The sequence below is a fragment of the Oncorhynchus nerka genome, linkage group LG22, assembly GCF_034236695.1.
Source record: "Oncorhynchus nerka isolate Pitt River linkage group LG22, Oner_Uvic_2.0, whole genome shotgun sequence".
NCBI classification, from domain to species: domain Eukaryota; kingdom Metazoa; phylum Chordata; class Actinopteri; order Salmoniformes; family Salmonidae; genus Oncorhynchus; species Oncorhynchus nerka.
Window position 1 is genome coordinate 27,762,979 of NC_088417.1, and position 13,875 is coordinate 27,776,853.

At 39.7% G+C, this 13,875-nt stretch overlaps 1 protein-coding gene across 2 annotated transcripts in view; it reads right to left on the reverse strand.

The window, feature by feature from the left end:
* LOC115105063 (phospholipid phosphatase-related protein type 5-like) overlaps positions 1 to 13,875 on the reverse strand; it is a 108,051-nt gene that overhangs the window by 92,529 nt on the left and 1,647 nt on the right. For both annotated transcript variants that reach the window (XM_029626615.2, XM_029626612.2), the window contains exon 2: positions 8,727 to 8,823. In XM_029626615.2, the coding sequence (XP_029482475.1) occupies positions 8,727 to 8,795 (69 nt within the window). In that variant the 5' untranslated portion in view covers positions 8,796 to 8,823. The remainder of the gene's footprint in view (positions 1 to 8,726; positions 8,824 to 13,875) is intronic.

The window sequence follows — 13,875 nt, forward strand, 5'->3', positions numbered from 1 at the left end:
TTCAGTGTCAGTGGTCGAGCTACCGTTGGTTCAGGTTCGTTTTCATCTTCTGACAGGTGAGGCACAGCAAATATATAGCCTGTACGACATCCAGCCCTGATGTCCCCTTTCCTTTTCCCCTGTGATCCAGGTATGGAAATTATGTTTGAAATATGTGTAGGCGGGTTTTTGTCTATTCATGAATAAGTTCTGTGTCCGATTCAATTTGGCTAATTGGCTCATTCATTGAGCCTAGTTTACAAGTTTTTTTTCATTGAACCTCCTTTTTAGCATAGGATTTTGAGATTCTATTGATGGTATTGAGAACATTGTTCATATTTGTTATGCTGTATTATAAACTGGGTGGTTCGAGCCCTGAATGCTGATCAGCACATTGAGGGTTTGTGGTATGGTCAATATACCACGGCTAAGGGCTGTATCCAGGCACTCTGCGTTGTGTCGTGAGGAGAACAGCCCTTAGCAGTGGTATATTGGCAATATACCACACCCACTTGTGCCTTATTGCTTAATTATAATGTTTATACAAATGCTGCATAATCACCCCTCGGTGTAAAAAAACAAAATTAAAAAATTAAAAACAAAAAACTGTTGAGCATAAAAATAAATTAGGAACACCTTCCTAATACTGAGTCCCTTTGCCCTCAGAAAAGCCTCAATTCTTCAGGATATGGACTCTACAAAGTGTTGAAAGCATTCCACAGGGATGCCGGCCCATGTTGACTCCAATGCTTCCCACAGTTGTGTTAAGATGGCTAAATGTCCTTTGGGTTGTGGACCATTCTTGATACACACAGGAAACTGTGGAGCATGAAAAACTCCAGCAGCGTTGTAGTTCTTGACACAAAACGGTGTGCCTGGCACCTACTACCATACCCCGTTCAAAGGCACTTAAATATTTTGTCTTGCTAATTCACCCTCCGAATGGCACACATACAGTGCACACTTCATGTCTCAAGACTTAAATACTTTAACCTGTCTCCCCACCTTCATCTACGCTGATTGGAGTGGATTTAGCAAAGGACATCAATAAGGGATCATTGCTTTCACCTGGATTCACCTGGTCAGTCTATGTCATGGAAAGAGCAGGTGTCCTTAATGTTTTGTACACTCAGTGTATATCATTTGGCTGTATGTAGTTTTAGACATAGGCCCATTGTAAATATGTATAATTGTTGAATGTATTCAAGTACAAACAGTGACATTATCTTGACAGGGGTAATGAACTGTCCATTGATCAGTATTTTATTATGATTTTTGTTGTTGTTGTGACATGTATTACTAAAATAAAGGTTTAAGGAAATACATGCATGCACCACATTATTACAAATCAAAACTGCTCAATTAAGCCTGATGGTCTTGTATGTACAAAAACAAAGTTGTTTTCATTTCATACAGAAAGCATGAAAAGGTAACGTAATGGGATAATATCTTACTGTGATGAGTGAAGAATCCAATACTTTCCCTTGTATGTGGTACAAGTCACATTATTGTGGGGGCACCTCCTTTAAGAGTATGACTTTGGCTATTTGAGAAGGTTTGAATCCTAAGCAACCTGCCAAAACATAGTTTGAAGTACAATACCAACATAGCTACTGTCGTAGGTCAACGCTGTGTGCTGGAAAACCTTGTTAGAGCATGGGTGGAATAGGCATTGTGGTGCTCGTGAATTTTCTTAATTTTTTGGCTTCAGACCAATGCCTCTTCTCACTTCAAACCGTGTTTTTTGTTTTGAATTGTCTAATATAGCGATTACAGTACATTTGGGACCTTTGCCTAACAAGCTTGAAATCACTTAGTGAGAAGCACTCAGATGAATGAGGTGAATGAGAAAGTACGAAAGTCTTGCAAAGTCGGGTGGATAATCAGTTTTACAAATGCGTGAGACAAGTGTGAAATTCCACAACCTCATAAATCGAGTCTATGAAAGCGCAAGACCAAAGCCACAGTATTTTACTTTTATTCACATCTAGACTATGTTTGATAGATTAAATAAAGAGTTCATTGCGCTGGCCATGTGATACAGTCACAGTGAGATGTATGAGGGAAGGTCTTGGTGACTATGCACATAGCTTCAAGGAGAGTAACAAATGCATTTGTTATATCTTATTCTCTTTAAAGAGGTCGCCACGGTGATATGCTGGATTATATTGGAGGAAAATTCATTCCGGTCTATAATGTTACATACTGTATTTTATGCATATATACAATATAACTATATGAATATCAATTAAACACACCCTGGTTCATTATTGCTGTAATATTTCAGAGGCAAATGAGAGAAATACAGAACAGCAGTGCAACCTCTAGTGGATTAAGACTGTAATGCAGATACAGTGCCTTCAGAAAGTATTCACACCCCTTTACTTTTTCCACATTTTGTTGTACAGCCTCAATTTAAAAAGGATTAAATAGAGATTTTCTGTCACTGGCCTACACACAATATCCCATAATGTCAAAGTGGAATTGTGTTTGTGGAAATGTTTACAAAATAATAAAAAATGAAATGCTGAAATGTCTTGAGTTAACCCCTTTGTTATGGCAAGCCTAAATGCATTAAGGAGTCATGTCACATAAGTTGCATGGACTCACTCAGTGTGCAATAATAGTGTTTAACATGATTTGTGAATGACTACTGTACCCCACACCTACTGTACAATTATATGTAAGGTTCCTCAGTCGAGCAGTGAATTTCAAACACAGATTCAACCACCTATTGGTAGATGGGTAAAAAAAAAAGCAGACATTGAATATCCCTTTCAGCATGGTGAAGTTATTCATTACACTTTGGATGGTGTATCAATACACAGAATCACTACAAAGATACAGGCGTCCTTCCTAACTCAGTTGCCAGAGAGGAAGTAAAACACTCTGGGATTTCACCATGAGGCCAATGGTAACTTTAAAACAGTTACAGAGTTTAATGGTTGTGATAGGACCAAACTGAGGATGGATCAACAACATTGTAGTTACTCCACAATACTAACCCAACTGACAGAGTGAAAAGAAGGAAGCCTGTACAGAATAAACATATTGTTTGCAACAAGGCACTAAAGTCCCTGTGTCCAAGAACACTAAGGTAACCTGCCAGTTTGACTACTGACCCGTAGCACTCACCTCTGTAGCCATGAAGTGCTTTGAAAGGCTGGTCATGGCTCACAACACCATTATCCCAGAAACCCTAGAACCACTTACATTTGCATACAGCCCCAACAGATCCACAGATGATGCAATCTCTATTGCACTCCACACTGCCCTTTCACACCTGGATAAGAGGAACACCTATGTGAGAATGCTATTTATTGACTACAGCTCAACGTTCAACACCATAGTGCTCACAAAGCTCATCACTAAGTTAAGGACCCTGGGACTAAACATCTCCCTCTGAAACTGGATCCTGGACTTCCTGACGGGCCGCCCCCAGGTGGTAAGGGTAGGCAACAACACATATGCCACACTGATCCTCAACACGGGGGCCCCTCAGGCGTGCGTGCTCAGTCCCCTCCTGTACTCCCTGTTCACCCACGACTGTGTGGCCAAGCACGATTCCTCCTCCACAATTAAGTTTGCTGACGACACAACAGTGTTAGGCCTGATCCACTGACAATGATGAGACAGCCTATAGGGAGGAGGTCAGAGACCTAGCAGTGTGGTGCCAGGACAGCAACCTCTCCATCAACATGAGCAAGACAAAGAGGCTGATCGTGGACTACAGGAAAAGGAGGGCCGATCATGCCTCCATTCACATCGATGGGGCTGTAGCGAGCAGGTCGAGAGTTTCAAGTTTCTTCGTGTCCACATCACCAACAAACTATCATGGTCCAAACCCACCAAGACAGTCGTGAAGAAGGCACAAAAATGGCCTTTCCCCCCTCGGGAGACTGAAAAGATGTGGCATGGGCCCGCAGATCTGTAAAAAGACCTACAGCTGCACCATCGAGAGCATCCAACCGTAACGCGCTACAGGCGCTAGTGAGTACAACCCAGTACATCACTGGGGCCAAGGTTCCTGCCATCCAGGACCTATATACTAGACAGTGTCAGAGGAAGGCCCAAAAAATTGTCAAAGACTCCAGTCTAGGTCCAAAAGGCTCCCCAACAGCTTCTACCCCCAAGCCATACAACTGCTGAATAATTAACCCCCCCCTTTGTTTTTAAACTGCTGCTACTCGCTGTTTATTCTCTATGCATAGCCACTTTACCCCTACCTACATGTACAAATGACCTCGACTAACCTGTACCCCCGCACATTGACTCAGTACCGGTACCCCCTGTATATAGCCTCGTTATTGTTATTTTATTGTGTTACCTTTTATTTATTTTTACTTTAGTTTATTTAGTAAACATTTTCTTAATTCTATTTTCTTAAAACTGCATTGTTTGTTAAGATCTTGTAAGTAAGCATTTCACCTTTAGTATTCGGCATATGTGACAAATAAAATTTGAGAGAGAGAGAGAGATAGAAAGATAGAAAGACTGTCACTGGCGTGGACCTCCTGGGCCATCTCTTGTATCCTTCTTCTCTTTTGAAGTGCTTTCTGCCCGAGTGGAGTTAGGCTGCTGACGGAGTGAGTTGGGAGCTAGCGGGAGAGGATTGGCCTCTGTGGTGTCTTTTACAAAGGAAGCGAGGAGGAGAGCTGTGTGGAGCTTTCAGGGAGCCCTTAAGTTGATGGAGGACTGTGATGATCTAGTGTATTAAATAGGCCAAGCTGTGATACTGAGAGCCCAGAGAGACTTGGTACTACATTGTCTGGGAGAGGGCCCCTGTGTTCTTCTGTACTGGCAGATTCAACACTTCAAATGTAGGCTGCTAAAGTACATTGGGTGTGAATGCCCTGAATGTACTGCATGCAAGCTCATCAGAGGCCAGCATTTCTGAATATATACAAATAGTTAATGGAATGTTTCTGAGATAATATCCAGGCATGGAGTCCACAGTTTAGGTGATAACAATAAACGCAAGGAAAAGCAGAGAAAGCAATATGCTCATCTCCAACATCCAAGCAGCTTTGGCACATGGGCTATTCTGTTGCTCATTAGAAAAACGACATTCAGGCTTGGAGGTGTGTATTCTAACCGTATCCCCCATGAGACACTGTAGAGGCAGTGTAGAGGCAGTAGCCTATTTCAATGCATCAAAATCCCCAGAATGAATCTTAGATAACTCAAGAAATCTGTAAATTATTTTTGAGGTTTTTGCCGAAGATGTTATAGTTGCACAATTTTACATCTAACTAAGGTGTTTGGTGCAGTATTTCTCAAGAAAAACAATGTGCAATGTGTTGTCTTATGTAAACTAAGTCGGGCTGCTGTCTCATTATGCTGTTGGATAGAGAGCAGTCACTGCAGCTGTTCACCACATGTTAGTGGGCAAATGGACATCATCAAATCAAAACCCAACCATAATTTACCCGTTGTAACACACAGATGTTCCCAACTCCGTTTTAGACAAGACTTTATGACCAAAATTATTGTATTTACACTTGTTAGTCCATTTTGACACTAGAGTAACTGTTTCTGACTCATATCGATGTCACATAGGCCATTTTCAAAGGGATTTGTTTATTTTAAAGGCAGTCGCTCTAAAGAAAATAGAAAATATGTGACTGTCAGACTTCTGTGTTGAGGGGGCAGACTGCTCCCCACTCTCTTTCTCTCTCCAGAGCCAGGACTGTTGTGTGTTGTTTCTGTTCTTCCGTCTGGGCTGAGGGAGAGAGGAGAGGAGCGGTGGGACCAGTCAGCCTCTGCTTCAACCTCTTAGGCTCTCTTTTGCTCTCACTCCCACATCCCTAGCCCCTCTAACCCCTCAGAGGACCACAGGAGTGAAGCCTCAGGGGTAGAATGATGTGCAGCATTTACTGCACCAACAAGGCTTGTGCTACTGGAAAAGTGGGTCTATCTATGAGTTGACAATGACCTTCAGTTCACTTCTCTCCCACACATCCCCAGCCTAACCCATCAGAGGAACACAGGAACAATGCCTTCAACAGCCCCTAAACCCACTCCCTCCTAGCACCAGCCTGGTTGGCCCAGTAGGTATTGCAGCACGTCAGTCTCCTACTCCCAGGATATGTAAGTGGGCAGTCTTTGCCCACCGGTCTAAAGTACACTCACATCTCCTCAGATGGCGGAGACATTTCTCATTAATGCTTTCTTTGTCTCCTTATTTCATTAAAATGACATTATACATGTGTGCCATTACATAGAATAGGCAAATTACGGACAGGAACCTTGCATGACATGCACATAATTCATATGTATTGGGATGTTATATTTTCTGAGTGGGGAGTAACTGAAACACGTACACAGATATACAGTATGTATAGATGCCAAGCACAGTTGATGCATGGCAAAGATGCACAGATGAAGTAAGATCCACTGGATTGATAGATGCTGATGAATAACTATGATATCTTTGATTTCAATTTACAGAGAAACTGGGGTGGTTAGTCATCAATGTACACAATAGGACTTTCCTCTCAGTAAACATGATGATATTTAAGTGGGTTTTGTTAGTAAATAACTGTTTGTGTTAGGTCTCAATCATTTGTGAGGATGCCAAAGTGGGCTATAATTGTTCACACTTCTGGCAAATTGAGAGGAGGAGATGAGAGAAGGAGCAGGCTCATTTCACACCTAATGTGAAACGATTAGGCCGATGATTTTGGAGTTCAATTATGATGATGATGGTGATGATGTTCTTTCAGAGAACATGTGATGCTAATAAAGTCGTGATTAAACAGCCTTGCGTATTCTGCAGGTGAAAATCACCGCGTTAATAACCCGCAGAGCCAGCTCAGTTCATTTGCTGTGACATTTTCACATATCCCGTCCCCTCGTTCTCCCTCATAAATATGTGTAGAGATGAGTTACATCTCTGAGTAAAACTGAGAAGTTCAAGGCTTACATCATTGTGTTCATTGGGTTCAGTGTTTCCTAAGGGTACAGGAAATGAAATGAAGAGGAAATATTTTCAAGATGGAGCTGAAGTTGTTAGAAATTAATTTAGATTTACAATCGCTCCAATTAACAGAAGACAAACTGTATAAACAGTTAGAACAGTATAACACTGAAGGAAAAACAACATGAATTCATGCGAAAATATTTGTTTTCGTGGACACTTCACGTGACATTTTACATATGAAAACATGTATGTTTGGAACACTTCACATGTGAATTCATGTGTTTTTGGAACACTTCACATGTGGCAGAAATGAGTCATTATGATATACAGCGCTTTTAAAATACAGTGTTTCTTATTACATATTTGACATACATGACATGTTTATTCATACAGTAATTATTATTCAACGCGTCCTCACCTGGGCTTTGAACTCACAACCTCTTGGTTCACGGCATTCTGATATTTCTGCTACCATGTCTGTGTCAATGGCTGGTTTCACCTCTATTCCTACACTTTTGACTTCTAAGTAAATATCAGCTTGGTTAAAAATACACTCAAGAAAACTATTATACTTGTCATTGATTCAGGAGTAACACTGAAACAGAATAATATGCCTGCCAACATTAAACTATACGGAGAACGGTGAAATATCTGAAATAGGTAAAGGAAATCAATGATGAGAGAATAGTCAGATTAAGTGCTAACTAAAATAGCAGTGCAGATGCCACTCTTTAGCTATGTGCAGAGATGTATTATGGGTAATGAATGTGTAGAGGAATGCTACAGACTTTGCAGACAGCAGAAAGATCAGCACACGTTGAATCCAGAGGTTGTGTGTTCAAATTTAGATGAATAGCATACTACTTACTTTAAAACTTCATACCATTTCATTACTTATAATGTTTTGGGACCATCTGAGGCCATCACGTGAGGTCCTGACGACTGGTAAAACAAATGTCTTGAGAACATCTTACAAAAATGCTAACATGGTCCTTGCCCTTATGGAAAAACAACATGAATTACACGTGTGAACTAATGTGATCTGATGTGAAGTTAATGTGACAACACGTGGCAACATGTAAAGCAACATGAAACTAAATATGTGAGGGAGGTACACCCTTCTCATATCGAACAGCAACCTGCGCTGCTCCGTCATGTTGTGAACAAGGCAGCATGGTGCATCATTCAGAAACATACGACGTCTCTTTTCCATACAAAATATATGTTCCAAATTTCAAACTAGTTTTCATTGAGAAGGAAGATAAAAGCATATTTATCAAAAGCAATCACTTTTGCATGTAAAAACACAGAATTACGACTCGATACTCCATGTGCTTAACCTAGGTCACTTTTGTTTTGAGCCGACTTCGGCGTTGGCTTCATGTGAAGTGTTCCAAAAACACGTTTGCGGATAATTTCACATGTGACATGTGAAGTATTCTAAACACACATGGTTTCACATGATTCCCAAAATACATTTTAACATGTAAAACGTCACGTGAAGTTTTCCAAAAACACGTTTGCGGATAATTTCACATGTGAAATGTGAAGTATTCTAAACACACATGGTTTCATCATGATTCCCAAAATACATTTTAACATGTAAAACGTCACGTGAAATGTTCCAAAAACATGTTTTCACATGATTTTTCATGTGAAATGTTTTCATGTGAAATGTTGACATTTTACATCCCCATGTTGTCACATTTATTTAACATGAGATCATGTTCTCACATGTGCTCACACAAGATCACATGTGTTAACATGTGGAATTCATGAGGTTTTTATCTGTAAGGAACAATTCTCCATAATAATACAATCTTACCTCCACAAGCAGGTAAGTGAAGAATTTCCTCTTATCTCTTGGCTCCCATCTTTCTGCGACTGCAGGCATGTTTCCGTACACCAAAATGTGGCATTAACTGTAAAATTGTATACAAAGGGAGACTAATTAGAGTTCCATTCGAAAACTGTATGTATGGTGCCTAAACTTTTATTTACAACTACTACAGTTAACCACTAGATGGAGCCTGTAAACAATCTTTGACACTATCACTACTGTCGTAGAAAACAAGAGGTTTTCCTCCTTTAGAAACCTGGGGACGTATTCATAAAACAATTAAGAATAGAAGTCCCGTATTAATTATGATCCAAAAGTTACAACCTATCCTAGATCAGCACTCCTACTCTGAGACACTTTAAGATTGCAGTACAGGTCATCTCACTTGTTTTCTCACAGATGTTTTATTTGATTCAATGTACTCGTTCTAAATGTTTGGCATGAGTTGATATGATGTTATGTTGATTCTCTATATGAGCTTTTGACAGGATTACACATGATTCTGGTCCTTAGCAGGCTATACATTGCTATCATATTCATTACCACAAGGGGGCATTGGGGAGATAGCTGAAAAGTACCTGTCATATACAGGGACATGTTTAAGATGTACAACATATTTCAGTGAATAACCTTGTGTTCAACTTCTCATGAGAGAAAGAGAGAGAAAGGTATTTGTTTGGTTTAGTAGCTCAAAGAAACACTGTCTAGAAACACTGTCTACACAATCAAGCTACAATTGCTACAGGTATAAAGCACCTTCATATGAGTGGTGTGAATTGAATGAGCAAATGTTAAATTAAACTTAACATCATAACACTGACCATTTTCAATCAATTAAGGGTGGATTTAAATCCAACAAATTTAGACTGAATCACTGTGCTTAGCCTCTGGGTCATTACATTTTTAACCTTGGCCCTGTGCTTGTGTGTGCAGCATGCATCTCGATACCCTCTATGATGTTATGCATATTAACGGAGCAGACAAGCACGGACATCTAAAAGCAGAGACCTGATTCTAATTCCACAGCAGATGAGAAGGAATACATACTCCAGTAACTCCCAGCTCAGAATGAGATGGGGAATCATTGTGATTCAGTCTATTCCAGGACCCTTCCACAACTATGCTCTTCTTAACAACTGTCTCCTCATTGTTTAAACATGTTCTGCTTCTACTGCATGTGGTGGGCCAAACCTTGCTCTTTAAAGAGGAGGTATCGTTTACTTGTCTTTTATGTCAGAAGGCAAAAGCTAAGTACATCAGACCAGACCAGATCACACCAGAAGAGATCAGACCAGACCAGGGCCTGGTTTCCCAAAATAAATCGGGCCCTGACCAGCCCAGAAACAATGTGTGAGCAGATAGTTTTGTTTTGCAGTGCACTGCTAATGCAGACAGAGTGGGTGTGTGGTGTACCCCGGTTTCAAATGCCATGTAATATAGGAACAGTCAAGGTGGGAAAGAGTGTTCTCCTCAGACACAACTTTTGTCTGGTTCTGAAAGGCCACTTATGCTGAAGGAAGAATTCCATCTTGAGCTAGATTATAATTGTATTGTATTGTATTTGATCATTGGAGTTTTTGTCATGAGAAGCCTGGGAAAAGGGTTCAATTTGGGACACAAAACAGTCTCTCTCACCTCACCAGGGAGAGCTGTACGTATTAGCCTTGAGACAATATGGTGTTTCCATCTACCTCGAGCTTCTTTAATCCATTTCCACGGCACCCTGATCATTGATCTTCTCGTGTTTTATCACCTAGCCTTAGGTAGAGCGTTATCTCAATCTCTAGAGATTCAACAACTCCTAGATCTAGTGTAGTTTTTTTCCCATCGTGTTTGAGATACAGTATAAGGGTCTTATTCCATTGTGTCATAAAAACACATTATTAGTAGATATCGCTAAACACGCAGTGCCTTCTAGGCAGAACTGATTATTCTTAGACATATTTGTTATGTTCACCTTGCTGTCAGGAAAAAGTATTGTGTGTCAAATATGAAGACATATTAACAGTCTAAACCGTAAAATAGCAATCAGCAGTAGAAAGAATAACAAAGTGTTTTCCCTGCCCCTGTTTTGGTAAAAAAAATATATATAAGGGATTAGGCATGAAGAATTCAGGAGTTTATTTCACATTTTTCACATTTGTGTTTTTTTATCGGAAATTATTGCTTATGGGGAGGGGCACAACTTTCACTGGGGACAGGGGGGACATGTCCCTCCCACATTCTGAATTAGCATTTTTGCCCCCAGTTTTATCATTGGAATGTGATACAGAACGAGGCAACGGTGTGCTTTAGGACCATGCGGACGCCTCTGAGTGGTCAGGTAGACTATTTGGAGAGTTAATCCAACTGGATAAACAAAAAAATATAATATATTATATATATATTATTTCTAAAAACCAAATTTGCATATGTGTAAAATATGACTGTTCTCAGATTTTAAATTAATAGATTTTAGGTGTGTATTAAAATGTGTTTTCTTTTGCAAAATGCTATATCCATTGTTAAGCTGGAATGGAATGTTTGTGTTATGTATATTTGATTGTGATATGTGATTGTCTCACCTAGCTATCTTATGATGAAAGTCGCTCTGGATATGAGCATCTGCTAAATGACAAAAATATAAAAATTTACATTTTTACATACAGATCTCACAGTACTGCACTTAATTATTGAATTTAAAATATACAATACCAGTCAAAAGTTTGGACAAACCTACTCAGGGGTTTTCTTTATTTTTACTATTTTCTAAGTTGTAGAACAGTAGTGAACATCACAACTATGAAATAACACATGGAATCATGTAGTAACCAAAAACGTATTAAACAAATTAAAATAGATTTTAGATTCTTCAAAGTAGACACCCTTTGTCTTGATGACAGCTTTGCACACTATTGGCATTCTCTCAACCAGCTTCATGAGGTAGTAACCTGGAATGCATTTCAATTAATAAGAGTGCCTTGTTAAAAGATCATATGTGGAATTTCTTTCCTTCTTAATGCGTTTGAGCCAATCAGTTGTGTTGTGACAAGGTAGGGGTGTAATTCAGAAGATAGCCCTATTTGGGAAAATACCAAGTCCATATTATGGCAAGAAAAGCTCAAATAAGCAAAGAGAAATGACAGTCCATCCTTACCAATAAGAAGAAAAGACTTGCTTGAGCCAAAAAACACGAGCAATGGACATTAGACCGGTGGAAATCTGTCGTTTGGTCTGATGAGTCCAAATTTGAGATTTTTGGTTCCAACTACTGTGTCTTTGTGAGACACAGAGTAGGTGAACGGATGATCTCTGTATGTTTGGTTCTCACCATTAAGCATTTGAGGAGGAGGTGTGATGGTGTGGGGGTGCTTTGCTGGTGACACTGTCCGTGATTAATTTAGAATTCAGGGCACACTTAACGAGCATGGCTACCACAGCATTCTGCAGCGATATGCCATCCCATCTGGTTTGCGCTTATTGAGACTATCATTAGTTTTTCAACAGGACAATGACCCAACACACCTCTGAGCTGTGTAAGGGCTATTTGACCAAGAAGGAGCGTGATGGAGTGCTGCACCTGATCTCCACAATCACCTGACTTCAACCCAACTGAGATGGTTTGGGATGAGTTGGACCGCAGAGGGAAGGAAAAGCAGTCAATAAGTGCTCATCATATGTGGGAACGCCTTCAAGACTGTTGGAAAAGCATTCCAGGTGAAGCTGGTTGAGAGAATGCCATGAGTGTGCAAAGCTATCATTAAGGCAAAGGGTAGCTACTTTGAAGAATCTAAAATCTAAAATATATTTTACTATTTTTTGGTTACTACATGATTCCATATTTGTTATTGCATAGTTTTGATGTCTTCACTATACTATTCTATAATGTAGAACATTTTAAAAAATAAAGGAAAACCCTTCAATGAGTAGGTGTGTCCAAACTTTTGACTGGTACTGTATATAGTACTCACACCTCTTAACTTTTTTTGTGTTACAACCTGAATATAAAATGGTTTAGATTTTTTGGTCACTGGCCTACACATAATACCCCGTAATGTTCAAGTGGAATTATGTTTTTCTTATTTACGTTTTTTAAATTATTAATTATAGATGAAAAGCTGAAATGTCTTGAGTCAATAAGTATTCAACCCCTTTGTTATGGCAATCCTAAATAAGTTCAGGAGTAAACATGTGCTTAACAAGTCGCATAACAAGTTGCATGGACTCACTCTGTGTGCAATAATGGTGTTTAACATGATTTTTTAATGATTACCTAATTTCTGTACCTCACACATACTGTACAATTATATGTAAGGTCCCTCAGTCGAGCAGTGAATTTCAAACACAGATTCAACCACAAAGACCCGGGAAGTTTTCCAAGTCCTCGCAAAGAAGGGCACCTAATGGTAGATGGGTAAAAAAAAAAAGCTGACATTTGAACATGGTCACAACAAAGATACAGGCGTCCTTCCTAACTCAGTTGCCGGAGAGGAAGGAAACCGCTCTGGGATTTCGCCATGAGTCCAATGGTGACTTTAAAACAGTTACAGTGTTTAATTGCTGTTATAGGAGAAAATGGAGGATGGATCAACAACATTGTAGTTACTCCATAATACTAATCTAATTCAGAGGGGCTGGGTTAAATGCGGAAGACACATTTCAGTTGAATACATTCAGTTGGACAACTGACTAGGTATCCCCCTTTCCCTTTCCCTAATTGACAGAGTGAAAAGAAGGAAACCTCTACAGAATAAAAAATATTCCAAAACTTGCATCCTGTTTACACGGCACTAAAGTAATACTGCGAAAAAAATGGCAAATCCAATACAACACATTACTAAGTACCACTCTCCATATTTTTAAGAATGGTGGTGGCTGCATCATGTTTTATGGGTATGCTTGTAGTTGTTAAGGATTTGGAGTTTTTCAGGATAAAAAATAAACGGAATAGAGACAAAACTGAGGCAAAATCCTAGAGGAAAACCCAGTTCAGTCTGCTTTGTACCAGACACTGGGAGATGAATTCACCTTTCAGCAGGTCAATAACCTAAAACACAAGGCCAAATCTACACTGGAGTTGCTTACCAAGAAGACAGTGAATGTTCCTGAGTGGCTGAGTCACAGTTTTGACTTAAATCTACTTGAAAATCTAGGG